The sequence below is a fragment of the Eupeodes corollae genome, chromosome 1, assembly GCF_945859685.1.
Source record: "Eupeodes corollae chromosome 1, idEupCoro1.1, whole genome shotgun sequence".
Taxonomy (NCBI): domain Eukaryota; kingdom Metazoa; phylum Arthropoda; class Insecta; order Diptera; family Syrphidae; genus Eupeodes; species Eupeodes corollae.
The window spans coordinates 39999864-40015405 of NC_079147.1; the positions used below are offsets into that span (position 1 = coordinate 39999864).

Consider the following 15542-nt stretch of genomic DNA (forward strand, 5'->3'; position numbering starts at 1 on the left):
ACAATGCTTATGTCAAAAAAAAGTCCCAAAATGGAGCAATTTATTTCATTTATCTGTCTATCAGATAAAAATATTGTTTGTCATAACAAATAAAATATAAAAAATTGTGTTGTGAGTGGAAGAACATATGAAAATCAATTGCTAAGTTAAGAAGAACTGCTAAGGCTATAATAGTTGTTTTGGCATTTTCCATACCTGATAATAAAATGCGGAATATTTGATTCCAGACGGCAAAACATCTTTCCACCGTGTTATGAGTAGCTATATGAGATATACTGTATCTTATTTCAGCATCCGTTCGAGGATGTAAAGCGGGGGTAAAGGGGATATTAGTACAAGGGTATTCACAATTTCCAAGCAGACTACCATTGAACTCCCCATCATCAAATTTTTGTGTAATTTAGTTTTTCCTAAAAATTCGTGAGTCATGAGTGCTACGTCTCTCCAGTGGCAAAAAATGTCATGTTTTTACAGTTGCATCGCATACTACTTGCGTATTCAGCGAGTAGTACCCTTTTCTGTTTATATAGTACTGCCCTGATGTGCCACCTACTTTTGGGATCCTTATGTGGGTACAGTCAATGGCCCCAACCACCTTTGAAATCTCCTGTATTTTTAGCTAGTCCGAAAAAGAAGTTGGCATTTAAATGAACAAAGGTCTTTAAGTAGCTAATCCTCTTGCCTCTTGGGAAAGAAAACTAGAATAAAAGTAGAGCCTTCGGATTTCCTGTAATATTGGACAAAGTGCTAAAAATGCAAAACATCTTCGTTTTGACCAAGGTTGCAAAGGGGGCACACAGGGTTTAAGTCTGTTCTATGTGTTCTATAATTCAAATCGAGCATTTCCGTTCTTATCTTGAAGATCAAGCTCATTTCCGTAATTGTAAGCTCTTCTCTAAAATAGTTTCTTTCACCGAGTTTCAGATTAAGCTGTCTGTATATATTCCTGGATGTTGATGCAGTCCCTCTCGCAACACAAAGCCTATACATCGAGTCATCTATAACAGAGATACATTCATATAGTGCATTTTTTATTGCTTCCAAATTGTCCACTGGCAATGATATTGAAAGGTTATGTGCTATAGCAAGATCATACCAGTTTTTGACCGGACTATATCCACAACTAAAACAAATTTCAAAGAGTCTTTTTTGCAAGTTTTGGTCAGATCGCTTCATAACTTTGATAATAAAATCGGCGTTAGCCTTTTTAGTTTTTCAAGAAAATTTGAGGTAACCCTGACTCTAGGTGGATAGCATAATTAGGAGTGTTGATAGGTAACCTAAAAATTTGCTTATTATGGGACTATGCAACCTTGTATAAGTTTTATAAACAGTATTTTTGCGCTAAGAGGCATTAAAGAAATTACATAAATTTATGTAGGCTCTATACAGAGTTTTAAATAAGACTGTGTGTTTAAAAGTGTTTCTTAAAAGTTTCATTAACTCTCTTATACATAGTTTTTCTATAAAAATAGTATAGACTCAGTATATTTCGTTCACAGCTAAGAAGCACTATCATGGATCTCATTTCCACCAACAAAGGTTCTTCTTTACTCTTTTAATATTGGGCATTTTCCTATGGAATGAGGCAGATCACGATGCGGCTAAGTTTAATCATATTAGCTCACCTGTTATTTTGAAAACCACAGATATCTTTTATCTTTTGATTGAAATCGATTTTAAGATAATTATCATGTAGTTTGGGGTATTTTTTGGAAGTAAGAAACAACTTTCTATGTATTTCTTCATAGATTTTCTACAGATTCATATTTTCTGTAGCCCCAAACTTGAGTTGCATACATCATTATAAAGGGTTGTTGATTAAGCGCGGGCAGAAGTTGAAATGGAATATAACAAGCTGTGTGTGAGGTATTAACAAAATTATTCAAACGCTCGCCTCGCCTTTTTTCGGTAGCAGGGATCCTAGTGGTTTGCTGTGTGGCACGTAGCTACGTCCACACATTTCGTCTAGGTTCATATGGTTCAATTTGGGGCATAAGAAATTAGTTATCATCGTTATGTAGCCTTGGTTGTTGACGGTGACCGAATCACTAACATCGTTTTCAAAAAAGTACGGACCAATTACTCTGCCGGCCAAAAATCCACACCAAACGGTAACTTTTTGAGGATGCATTATAACCTGGTGAACCTTGTGAGGGTTGGTGTCATCCCAAAATGGGAGCCTTCCTAAAGATTCGAAGCCCAGTTAGCGAAGAACGGCTTTGTCTATGGTCATGAACTTTGAGCTCCTGCGTCAGTTGGATTTTGTACGGGTGTAGCCCAATTCCCGATGCAAAATTCTAAAATTTGAAGTTTCCGATAGGCCAAGTTTTTGTGTACGGCGAGGAATAACTGCCACGGGTTCTACTGCACACTTCCATGGACCGCAACGATGTTCTCGGCCGATCCTGCGTTCCTTGAACGTACGGGTGTTGGTTGATTGTTTAATGATCTAGTCCACCAAACGTTGAAGAGTCTACCGTGAAATGGGCGTAATGCGCGCAACGTTTGCGTTAACGAACACTCATTTTGATAATGAGAATTAACGGCAAACTGTGCTGCAAGCAAATTGGCATAGAGAGTGTAATTAGAAACGAGCGTAGGAACCGACGTAGATGTAGTGTTATGCACATTTTTTTACAAATGACCAAACATTTTTCTACCATTATGTTTTTTTTTCTTGTTATTTCTGGTCATGCAAAAATGAAGCCTCATATATGTATGTCCGTTACAGGTCTTTCTAGCTTGAACTCATTTCGGTTTTCCTCAATTGGGTTGGCTTTGTAATTCCGGAAACTTACATTTTTCATTCTAATAACCTCTTTACAACTCGAATCAAACCATGATATTTCCTTGGGTTTGAAAGATTTTACCCTATTCAGGATTTAATTTCTCATTCCACAAAATAATAAAGTTTGTAATCATATCTGCACTGGAATCCACATCACTATCGAGGAAGCACAGTGACCAGTTAAAGTTCCTGAAGAATTCATTTAGACTTTCCCAGTGGGTTTTCTCATATTGCCAAACGATTCTGGTAGGGGTATTAACTTTAACTGGCGTTTTTTGGCTTGACAATATATTTATTGGGATCAGAGGTAAGAAATAAGTCTATTGATTTAAAACAAGTGCATTTTAATTTCTGAAAGGGTTCAATCGTGCCGAACCTACTAAATATGCTCGTGAAGCAATATGCTTCAGTTTTTAACTTGGGGGATATTTTCAACAAGATTAATTAAATTTTCTAAACAACGTTCAAATTTCAAATTTAGCTCAGGTTTAAGCTAATGTTTGAAGACAAAAAAAGACTACTAGAGCTACTACCCTTTATACTGAAAAATAAGAGAAAAATGTTATTACTTTAATAATTGTATTATTATCTTACTTGCTAGAACAAGCGTCAGATGTCAAAATATAAATGTTAATTTAACCAGCTGTCTCTGCATGTTATAATAATAATAAATAATAACAGATATCCTTAGCTTCCCTGACAAAATAATCTTGTTGAGTTTAAAAGTCCGTTATATTTTTCTTATAGAATCTACAACATTCTTAAGGCCACATCTATTACATCATAATGTTTATGTCGCATAATTCATTAAGAAAGAAAATAAATACAAAACTAATTTCACAAAACTAGTTTCTCATTACAACTAAGCAACTTCTTTTGGATTTACTTTTAAATGTGGCCTCGGCATTAAACATAGATTGGCAATACCGACTTCTTGGCATCACTTAATTTAACAACAAAATTTGACATTTCAAACAAAAGTTTGTGACGTTTTGTGAAAAGATTCAGATTCAGAATCGAATCGGCTGACTGGAAGAAAACTTTTTCTACAAACTCATATTCTTTTAAGCCAAACAAACATTTATTTTCACACGCCTTTAAACTACTTTGTAAATAAATTTATTATAAAACTTAAATATGGCATCATCTCCTTACCTCCCTCTAAGCGAGTCATGTGCCAAAGCCTTGGGTGACAAAGTGTATGAAAAAAGACGTTTGGCTTCGAATGAAATTGATAAGTAAAAAGAAATTTGCTTTTTTAAAAGAACTTAAGAAACTAATGTGATTCTTGTCTTCTTTTAAAGAACCGTAGCAGAATTAAACAACAAAGGGAACACTGCACAAATAAAGAATCTAATTGAGATCTTATCAAACGACTTTGCTAAATCAAGAGATCCAAATCGACGCAAGGGCGGATTGATTGGTTTGGCTGCTGTTAGTTTAGGCTTAGGAAAGGTAAATACTAAGTTTTAGAAAAAGTTTGAAATATAATACAAAAACGGGTACGAATATAGGACACTGAGAAATATGTTGGCGATCTCGTTACTCCAATACTCCATTGCTTTTCGGATCAGGACGTAAGAGTTCGATACTTTGCCTGTGAATCGCTGTACAATGTCGCTAAGATTGCAAGGTCAGCTATTATTCCATATTTTTCATCGTTATTTGGAGCCCTATCTCAATTAGTTACCGATTCCGATAAGATGCTTAAAGATGGAAGTGAATTGCTCGATAGACTTTTGAAGGTAACATAATAAACTTCAAGTCTTGTTGGTAGATCTTTGTAGTTTTATATGAATCTTCTCCAGGATATTGTCACAGAATCATCACAAACTTTTGACCTTGAAGCTTTCATACCACTTCTAAAGGAGAGGGTATATGTAAAGAACTCACAAGCACGTCAATATGTGATTTCATGGATTTCCATTTTGAATGCTGTTCCAGAAATCAATATGATCTTCTACCTCACAGACATTCTAGATGGACTATTTTGCATGTTGGAGGATAACACAATCGAAATTCAAAGAATGTAAGAAGTTAATTATTAATGATAAAAAAGTGAGTTATTGTTATTAAATCAAATGTTTTCTAATTCAAGGTGTGAAGCTACAATAGGTCAGTTTTTGAAGTCAATTCGTTTGGATTCGTCATCGGTGAAAATGGAAGACACAATAAACATATTAATCACTCACGCACAATCCACTAATGACCTCATTAAAGTAAGATTAAAAAATTTGAAATGAAAGAAAAAACCGAAGTTGCAAAAAATAATAAATCCTTATCTTTTTTTGATTTCTTCTTAGAATATCTCAATCACATGGATTAAGGAATTTGTACAGATTTTTGGGTCGGATGTTTTGCCTTTTGCTAGTGGAATTTTTACAGCCACATTGCCTTGTCTCGAATATAATGTTGAGTCGAAAAAAAGTAATTTTTCTTATTTTTGTTTTCTTCTTAAGCAACAATGTGATTATTTGTTCTGTAATTTTTAGACATCAAAGAATGCGCTGCAGCTGTAAACACATCGATGCTTCAGTTAATTTCGTCAAAAGATCAAAAAATCAACAATATAGCTAAAATAGATCTAAGATCTGTTATGGAGGTACTCAGGCAATATTTAACGCACAATTCGGTACACACAAAAGTTGCCGTTCTTAAATGGATACATCATTTGTTTTTACAAATTCCAATTGAGGTAAGTTTTCTACTTCTTTTTTAATGCCAAATTTTCTCAAAACTAAACCAATCAAATATGTGCACGAACATCTCTAAATGTAGAGAGTTCGCTTCGGAATTTAATTCATTTAATGCTTACTAGTACAATAATTAACTCAAAACCGGGCAACTCTTCTGATAGACGATTCGTTAGTAGAGGGACACCTTAAGGTGGTGTTCTATCCTCTCTCTTCTGGAAGGTGAATGAAATGCTAACTAGTCTGGATGCGGAGGGTTTCAGAGTGATAGCCTATGCGGACGACGTTGCTATTATAGTTTCGAAAAGAATCTCAACACCCTAAAAGAACTCTTACAAAATGCCTTAGACAGGCTAATAATTTGGGCTGATTGGTGTGGACTGGGTGTTAACCCATACAAACCGATTTGGTCTTATTTTCGAGGAGATACAAAATTCCATTTGTCAACCCTCCCTATATTAAAGGAATCCAATTAAAATTCTCAGACGGGGCTAAGTACATGGGTCTTGTCTTAGATAAAAAACTAAATTGGAAACGCAACGTACAGGAAAGAGTCAAAAAAGCTATTGGTAATAAATGGCGCTTACAACCCAGAATCACTCATTGGCTATACACACCGGTAATCAGACCGATTTTAATGTACGGTGTGGCAGTACGGTGGACTGCTTTAGAGAAAGCTATAAACCGGGATAAGTTAAATAAAGTCCAACGTTCAACTTGCCTGTGTATAAGCTGATCGCTTCGCACAACCCCATCTGCTGCACTGGATACCTTACTCTACCTAACACCTCTTAATATATTTAGCAAACAAATACATACCTGCCAGCTCTGGCATTCGCCTTTAAGTTTCAAAGCAGTGGATTAACAACAACATTGGCCACTTCGTAACTCTAAGGTATTTAGAATCAGACTACACCATCCTCCAACTGCAATTCGACAGAAACTTCCAGATTTCTATACTTGCTAGATCTTTTTGGGAGGATAAGACATTCTTGGAGGATGAGTCAATCCATTTGTACACAGATAAGTCAAAAACAAAACAATGGGTTGATGGAGGTGTGTACTCTGAACTACTAAAATCAAGTCTCTCATTCCGCCTTCCCAATCATCTCAGAAAACCCTTACATCTTTCGGCTTTTTTGGTGACATCTCGTATGTTCCGTAAATAGTGGTTGGTGATACACATACCGAGAATATCAAGATGTTCAGTTTCTTTAATGCAAAAACAACACATATTTTTTTTATAATAAGCCGATGTGGAACTGCAACGATAAAAGATATGATGAGCTCATTAAATTCCGACCTAAACAGCGTTGTGCAATGGGGAATAAGAAACCGCGTGGAATTTAATGCTTCGAAAACGCAATGCTGTCTTGTATCGTTAAAGCAAGTGCCATTATCTATGGATGGCACTTGCATCGAGGAGACTAAACATCTCGATAATCTTGGAATGTGTACCACCAACCACCTCTTGTGGAACGATCACATACGCGATGTCGCAAAAAATGATGCAAGATGTTTGGGGTTTCCAAGGCGATGCAAGACGTTTTATCCCCTCTGATCTGGCTCTTATCTACAAGACTACGTCCAAAGCTTGAGTATAACTCCCATATCTGGGCTCGTGCTGCTGCAACTTACCTAGACCGCTTGGACAGTATTGAACGTAGAGCATTTAGATTGATTGGTAATAATACCATCACACGATCATTTACGTCGCTCGAACATCATCGTGAAGTTTCTTCTCTCACCCTCGTTTACCGTTAAACCCTCGAGCCCAACTTCGGTCGTACTGTCAAGTACAGAGATTCGTTCCTTAGTCGTACTACGCGAATGTGGAATGCCTTGCCACACTCTGTCTTTCCCAGGCATTGCAAACCAATGTGCACCGACTACTTCTTTCAACCTCTCTCTCCCTTTCCTAGTGTTTAAACTGTGTCTTTACATAATAAGGGTAATATCCCCTTGAGTGTGAATCTGAAAACGTATATGAAAAACTAGTCGTCAGCGAAACAATGTTTTGGATTAGAAGTTGCAGACAGGGGATCCTTAATAAAAATGGGAGAGTGTTGGATATAGAACAGAGCAATAGGGCACACCAGCGTTTATTTTATAGTTTTCAGACTTGATTCCATCCAATGCTACTTGTATTAAATAATCTGAAAGGTAATTACTAATCCAATGAAGGAGGGATTCATGAAAACCGAAAGCACGCATTTTCGATAAGAGAGTCTCATGCCAAACCCTATCAAATGCTTTTGAAATATCAAGTGCAATAATCCTACTTTTTCCAAAACTATTTAAAGATTTGTTTCACTGTTCGGTGAGATAAACCATGAGATCACTGGTGAACCTACGAAAGCCGCATTGTCTGTCATTAAGAAGCTTCCGATTATCGAGATATTTCTTGAGCTGATAATTAATCAGCGTTTACATGACCTTGGATAGAAGGGACGTCTGTCGGTAATTAAAGGGTTAGGAAGATTCGCCTTTTTTGGGAATAGGCTGGACAAATGCGGTTTTCCATCCGCTTGGAAAGAGACCTGATGAGTACGACAGATAAAATTGGTTTTGCCAGCATTGAAGAACACCTCTTCAGAACAATAGCAGGGATACCAACCGCACCAGCGAATTTATGTATGTTAAGAATTTTTAGGACTCTCGCTGCAGTACGAGTGCGAAAAAAGATTTGCCCCATAGAATCACTAACGCGCTCGATAACAGGCGGAGTCATAACGCTCACTGGCAGCGTTGAATTGGCGGCGAACTGCCTAGCAAAGAGATAAGCTTTCTCTAAAGAGCTAACAAAAGTAATGTTATTGACAACAAGCGTAGAAACCGAGGAAAATTAAGAATTCTCATACTTTTTACAAATTACCAACAAATTTTATTCCGGTTTTCCTCAGTTGGATTGCCTTTAAAAAAATGGAAACTTACCTTCTTAACCCTAATAACGTCTTTACAGTTCGCATGGAACCATCCGTTTTCCTAAGGTCTGATGCTATTAACCCTATTCGGGATAAAAGTTCTCATTCACAGGAGAATCAAACTTGTGATCATATCAGCGCTGGCGTCAACGTCACTATCGAGACGAGCATAGTGACCAGTTAAAGATCCTAAAATAACTATTGAGACCGTCCCAGTTATCTTTCTCGTATTGCCAAATGGTTATTTTAAGAGCTCTTTTTCTAACTGGAAAAATTTCCTGATAAGACACAATGTCAGAGGAGATAGAACACAAATAGTGTACTTACCAGGGTCAGAGGTAAGAAACAAGTCAAAAGTGTTTTCTGCTCTACCTGCCACGTCCGATATTCGAGTTTGCTCGTCGACTAGCTGATTTAGTTGGTTTAACTCAGCGAAGATCTCAGCACACACTCCTTCGGATGTTGTCTGGTTGAAGTCGATTTTAGTGCGAGGATAGGACGAAAAAATTCTTTGGGTGGAATCCGACGAGGCATCAAATTCACGAGAAGTTGACACTCTGTCTAAATTAGGGCTTCGATAAAGAAAGCAATACAGAACAGAGCCCTGCGGCACACCAGTATTTATTTTGTATTTTTTGAAACTTAAACCCATACTACTTTTATTGAACGGTCCAAAAAGTAATTTCTAATCCAACGAAGGAGAGATTGGTTAAGAACAAATGTAAGAATTTTTGACAAGAGAACCTGATACCTCTTCAGAACAATGACCCTTCGGATCCGCGGATTTATGAGTGTTGAAATATTTTGGAACTCTGGCTGCTGCCATACAATCATTTAGGCCTTCCTGTCTTGCTTCAAACTTGTTTTTGGTTTTCCTCAGCTTGGTTGTCATTATAACAATGGAAATGTACTTCTTTAGCCCTAATAACCTCTTTGCAGCTCAAATCAAATCTTTAGGGATAAAGCTTTTAACCCTATTTGGGATGAAAGTTTTCATTCCCAAAACAATAGAACTTGTAATCATATCTACAATGAACTCAACTTCAGTATCGAGGAAGCATAGTGACTAGTTAAAGATGCTGACAAAATTGTTCACGTATTGCCAAATGTTTCTCTAATGAACTATTTATTTAACTGAGAAGTTTTGACACGAAAAATAAGCTGATAGAAAAAAATTGTGGAATGAGCATAGAGGAGATTAGGTTCTGAAATAAGGAACAAGTCAAAAGTGTTTTCAAGTGTGCCCAAAGCTGACCTATGTACATTTTTGACGAGTTGATATGCGGCCCTATCGAGGTAACCGTCGGAGCGGAACTTTTTCCGCAACTCATCCCTTTTCGGAGTTTGAATTCCGGTTTGAGGTAGCTGTCATCGGAAGAAATTTTACGGACATGAGACGACAGAATGCGATGGATATAAATTTCAGGCAGAGATGTGCAAATTAACCGATATATGGAAAATGCGATATATTTTCGATAATATTTTATAAAATAATGACAATAAGCCTTTTAAACCATGACAAATTTTTGGCAGAAAGTAATTTATTGCTTATAAAAAGAATTTTTTCAATTATAGTGCGCTAGCATTTTTAAGACATGTAATTAGATGCAACGATTTTTAAATCAAAACTATCGAATAAAGTCCCCTCCCTATTTCAAACATATGTTTTTGTTTCCATTTGAAGTGTCAAAGAAAAAGAATAAATTGAAAAAAAAAAACTGTTGAAACATAAGTTTTATTTATTTATTTGACTTTATACAAGCAATAATAATAGGAAACGGATAGTGGTGGTTTATTTTTGGACGCTGAATCAAATGAGATTAGGGCGCAAAATAAAGAAAATAGGATTCAAGTTATGAAATTTTCGAGCATGAAGATTTAAACAATACGGAAGAAGAAATTCATGAAATTCAGACTAATTTGCTTCGAAGCCAAGCAGCTACAATTCGAAATGAAATAGTTCAATTCAACTTTGATGGATAAACATTTATGAAAAATAAATGTATATATTTGAAAACAAAAATACCACAAGCCTTCATGGTGTTTGTCTTTGGTTCTTAAAACTATTTTAATAAAAAGAAAAAAAAAAAGAAGACAAGAACTTGTCGGAGGACTTCGGAAAATTGTAGGTTTGTATTTGTCAAGAATAAAACAAAACAAGTACTTCATCGCAAAGCATCGCATGCAAATTGCATGCGTTGAATTTTTCGGAGAGAATGTCCGATCAGCTGATCGGACAACTACCTTGTTGAAGCAGAATGTCTCCGATTCGGAGGAAATCTATACATACGGAACCTTAGATCACATAAAGAACTTTGCTAACGAAACGAATCAATATGGTTTCCATGCCTCTGCAACCTATAGAAGGCCTGGGATGATAAACGTTTTATAAAGCGATACTTTGATTACTCGAAAGAGGGCTTTACTATGCAATTTCACAGCGCTGGTGTGAGACTAAAGGCCCAACTATAATAGACATAAGCTAGCATATGCGCGCATAAGTAAACGTGCGAATACAAAGAATCTCAATACGAGTGAACATAATGGAGTCTAGCTCCGTTTCGTTAACTTAAGCACACTTAAGCAAGAGCGATCCCAGTCGCTCGCCGCATAAGTAAAACCTGACATGTAGATACGTGAGCAAAATTGCATTATGGCTATGCAGTAATTTTGCAAACTTAAGTGAATTTTCGTTGGTTTTTTGACATAAGCTTATGTTTGCTTATGCCTATTATAGTTGGGACTTAACTCCTAAGCTACCTAAAATTAAAGTCTGACAGCATGTACTTAGTCTTGGATTTATTGACCGCTAAATATTTGACGTGAATATTTAATCGACTGTGGACTTTATTGGTCTAAAGCCACGCTGATAGGGACCTACCAGGTTGTTGACGATTAACCGTCGTTCACATATTACGACAAAGAAGATTTTGTATCTGATGCTCCTCCTCATCCTCCTCCTCTATAGTTGGTGCAGTTTAGTAGGTCTACTTTTTGTAGTATCGGGCAAAAAAGTACGTTCATCGAGAATGGCTTTTTGATAAGTTGATACATGCTCCTAACAAAATTATCTCCGGCTGTTCGTCATTCAAGACATCTGCTCCAGCGGTTTGATAAGACTTCAGCTTATATATGGCAATCTTTACCTCGTCTGAGTCGGGAAAGCGGATTGTTGGCTTTCGTCATCTGTATTGAATGGAACCTTCTGCCTGACAGCGGAATTCGGTTCGTCGTCGCTATTATACAGTTTGCAGAAGTGGTCCTTCCATATCCTCAGCATTGACTGCGGTTCTACTGACGTATCCACTTTCATCTTTACAGCCTTCAGTTCAAAGGTTATGCATTTGCAAATTTTTTTTCAGCCTCTCATAAAACTTTTGGATTAAATTTCTTTCTACACCTGAACCTGTCAACAACTTCCACTTCTCATGCTCTTTCTTTTTCTTCTGTGTAGTCGGTGTTTCTCCCTTCTGTTCTGCTCATAGAACTCCTTAGCAGCTCTCATCTTTCTATGCAGCGCCGCTTTGCGTGCTGCATCAAACCAAGGGCGGCTTCTCTGATTGCACCTTGGTATTGTTGTCACTGGTTCTCGATAGATTGTGTTGGCGGCAGGGAACTTCGAAAGAGGCACCTTTCGAAGTTCCCTGTCGGAGAAGGTTTTGTCGATCTCTTGCGATTGTAGCCGTTGAACATTGTATCTTCTCCCAGCATCACCCTTGGATACAACGAGGTAGTGGTCTGAGTCGATGTTAGCTCCTCTGAAAGTTGGGACATCCATGATGTTGGAAGCGTGTCTAGCGTCGATCGCAATATTTTCAAGAAAAGAGAACTCCAAGTTCCTTTGTTGGATGTTAGGTATCTGAAACGCATACTGGCTAGCATAAAGCTTCGCCCCGCAGCAAAATCATGAGCTTGAATCTGTTATCAGTTGTTGGTGAACTGCATCATCTGTCTATCTCTGTAAAAGTGTTTCCTTAAGATTTCCAAATCAAGCATTTGAATTAATGCATAGAATATTGTGTATTCAACGTTTAAACAAACAAATTGTTTTATTTTATTTTTTTAATTTATGCTAAACAACACAATCTGAACGGTTCTTCGAGTAGTTAAACGTTTTTCACAAAATAAACAACTATTGGGTGTATCTTCTAAACTTCTCTTATTAAATTTTAGATGTCATCACATACCAACAATTTGTTTCCAATTTTACTTGGCATACTATCGGATAACTCTGACGAAGTTGTACTCCATTCTTTAGCTGTTCTAGCTGAAATAGTAAACTCCAAACATTCCAATGGTAAGAAAATAAAAAGAAACTGACAAATTAAAAAAAAAAATAACTTTTAACTCAAATCTTTTATTTACAGATTCATCAGATTTTAATAAAACTCACTATCGGAAATTTTTAATAAGTCTACTTAACTTATTTAGCGAAGAAAAACAGTTTTTAGAAAAACGTGGTAGTCTCATTATCAGGTAAACTTATACAATGAGTTTTTCAAAAACAAGTTATTTATTATTTTGTTGGTATATTCAAAAATGCAGACAATTATGTGTCCTTCTGAATGCCGAATACGTTTATCGGACATTTGCGGAAATAATCGACGAAGAAACAACAAATATGAAATTTGCTTCAATGGTAGTTCGTTCGTTGAATATGATTCTATTGACGTCGTCGGAGCTTTTTGAACTGCGGAATTCCTTGCGAGATATTGCAAACGAAAAGTCAGCTTCTTTATTCAAATGCCTTTATAAGAGTTGGGCCCATTGTCCGGTGTCAACGTTGTCCCTTTGTTTACTTGGACAGTGCTATCAGCATGTATCGGAGTTGGTTGTTTTATTGTAAGTGATTTGATGATGTGTTTAGTTGAAATATAATTAAAAATATTTTGCATTTCAGTGGAGACTTGGAAATAACTTTGGAACTTTTGAACGAATTAGACAAATTGGTTCAATTAATTGAGTCACCAATTTTTGCAAGTATGTGTTTGTTACTTTGTTTTGATAGAATTTAAATTAATTGCCTTGATTTAGCTCTCCGTTTGACATTGGTTTCGAAAGCAAATAAATGCGCTGATGCTCAGCACTTGGCGCATGCTTTGTTTGGTATTCTTATGCTCCTGCCGCAGACTGAAGCTTTTGATATGCTTAAAAATCGATTACAATGTGTACCAAACTACTGGGGTCAAGTGCCAATGTAAGTATTTACTTTCTTTCTTATCTTTTATTTTTGGTGAATTCATTTTTAAATTATTTATTAAAGCGATGGAAAACACTCTCTAGAAAGTAAGAGTAAAATTAATTTCAATGAATTACTTGAATACTTTGAGAAAATCCAAAAATTACATCGGGAGCAACGAATGATACAGAGAAAGCGCAGTGTTATGCAATCAGAAGCTTCAGCGTGACTTTTATAGTATTATTAAAAAATATATATGTTCTTAAGACAAAGACGATAACGATAAAAACAAAACATCATCCGAAATATATTATGTAATGTTTTGTTTTGTTTTATTTTAATTTTAATTTTATTTAATTCACTTGCTGTGATTAAGCTCAAGCTAAATTGTTTCTTTTTGAGCTTTTATTTTGTTTATTATAATTTTAAATGCACTTATAAGAAATGACTTATTAAAAATAAAATAAATAAATACTATTATTATAAATAAAATAATTATACTTTTTATATATCAATTGATCGCAGTAAAATCACTTCAAACTCTAAATGGGGTAATTTTATGAAGATGACCAACGATATGGTTTATAAATAATTTGTTTAATGCGATAACCGACAAAATTGAACGTAAGCGTAGCATACAAAATACTATTTAACATATTTGGTGAGAGTTTTAGGCCTTTGTAGAACAACAATTTGCAAATCCCAGTGCGGCTTCGTCGTTTTATATCAACTACATACCAAATATTCACACTGGAGATGACTAACGAGAGACCTACCATATTTTTATCTGCTTTGAGGCTATGATCGCATCTTTTGTCAAGAGGGATTATGGCTACCATCGAAATCGCTATGCACGGGACACTGATTCAGTTGTACTTTTTAACGGGAGCTGCACTGACTTCCATGTAGATGCAGGGATGCTTTATGCTTGTCTGCAATCTGGGAGGAAGAAGTGCTCACTTGCACCTCTACGTGGGTGCCCCTGGGGAGCAAGTTAGAGAAATCAGTGGAGCTCGATACTGATCAATTCATTATTATTAAAAAAGGCACCGCTTAAAACTGCACTAAGAAAATTCTCAACTTGTGAGCTAACGCAAGAAGCTACGGTTTACTTCCTTCCTAAAATTAAATTTTACGATTGTAGGTAAACACAGGACTGCCGTCCTTCCCCTGGGGCTAGGGGTTGACTTACTGATACAAATTATACAAACCCAATAAGTATCAGAAAATATACAAATCAAATGACTAAGTATTATTAATATTTAATATAAGTTTAAAAAGTCTGAAGTGGAAATAAAATCAATTTTTAGGAATGATGTACATTAGCAGACAAAGGTCGGCTGATTGCATCCCACAAGCTGAGGGTTTCTTCCCTAGATGTCACTTCAAAGACTAAATTATCATACCACTGATTATGTGGTACCACGGGACATGTCAAAGCCCCCTGGTTAATACCAGGAACATATGCTGGGATGGCCTCCTTGTGAGAGTATCGTGATGGATGTGGTTTATCCTATATGCATAGAGTATTGATTTTATATTACTCAAGTATCAATATATAGATGAACAAAGCCAATACCAAAGGTTAACAAAGAGGTGAATTTGTTATGTCTTGGTAGCTTAAAAAGAGGAACCCACTCGAAGCATTTTGCCAAATAAGAGAGAGTAAATCTTTGTGTAAATCCTTTTGGTTAATTTCAAAAAATAAGCGAATAAACAATGCGAGGGGCAGCAAGTGTAAGAACGTGCCATAAAATAAAGGTTCACTTTTAGGTGTTGATGTTGTTAGCAATTATTCTCTATGTACTGTTTTAACATTGCAAAACACAGTATGCAATTAGGAAATATTTCTTCTGAACTTTTCTAATATGTAAACGTTAGGGTAAGGAGATTTGTGACTTTTTCAATGTGGTACTGGAGTAGATAGTCCTTAGGCCAGGCGTTAACACGGAAGG

At 36.2% G+C, this 15542-nt stretch overlaps 1 protein-coding gene across 1 annotated transcript; it reads left to right on the forward strand.

Annotated features, from left to right (window-relative positions):
* Nucleotides 1–3785: 3785 nt before the first annotated feature.
* LOC129942061 (protein VAC14 homolog) lies at nt 3786–14102 on the forward strand. The gene is made up of 13 exons (XM_056050856.1): nt 3786–4029; nt 4096–4246; nt 4306–4536; nt 4600–4820; nt 4890–5010; nt 5095–5218; nt 5284–5486; nt 12582–12705; nt 12776–12884; nt 12954–13250; nt 13309–13388; nt 13443–13605; nt 13672–14102. The coding sequence occupies exons 1-13, from the start codon at nt 3929–3931 to the stop codon at nt 13814–13816; spliced, it is 2070 nt and encodes a 689-aa protein (XP_055906831.1). The 5' UTR covers nt 3786–3928; the 3' UTR covers nt 13817–14102.
* The last annotated feature ends 1440 nt before the right edge of the window (nt 14103–15542 follow it).

What these genes read in the sequence shown, in the direction of transcription:
- LOC129942061 (XM_056050856.1), top strand. Translation starts at nt 3,929, where the DNA reads ATGGCATCATCTCCTTACCTCCCTCTAAGCGAGTCATGTGCCAAAGCC. An exon ending in GCTTCGAATGAAATTGATAA is followed by an intron (nt 4,030 to 4,095) that starts GTAAAAAGAAAT and finishes CTTCTTTTAAAG; the next exon opens with AACCGTAGCAGAATTAAACA. An exon ending in TCGGAGTTGGTTGTTTTATT is followed by an intron (nt 13,251 to 13,308) that starts GTAAGTGATTTG and finishes TTTGCATTTCAG; the next exon opens with TGGAGACTTGGAAATAACTT.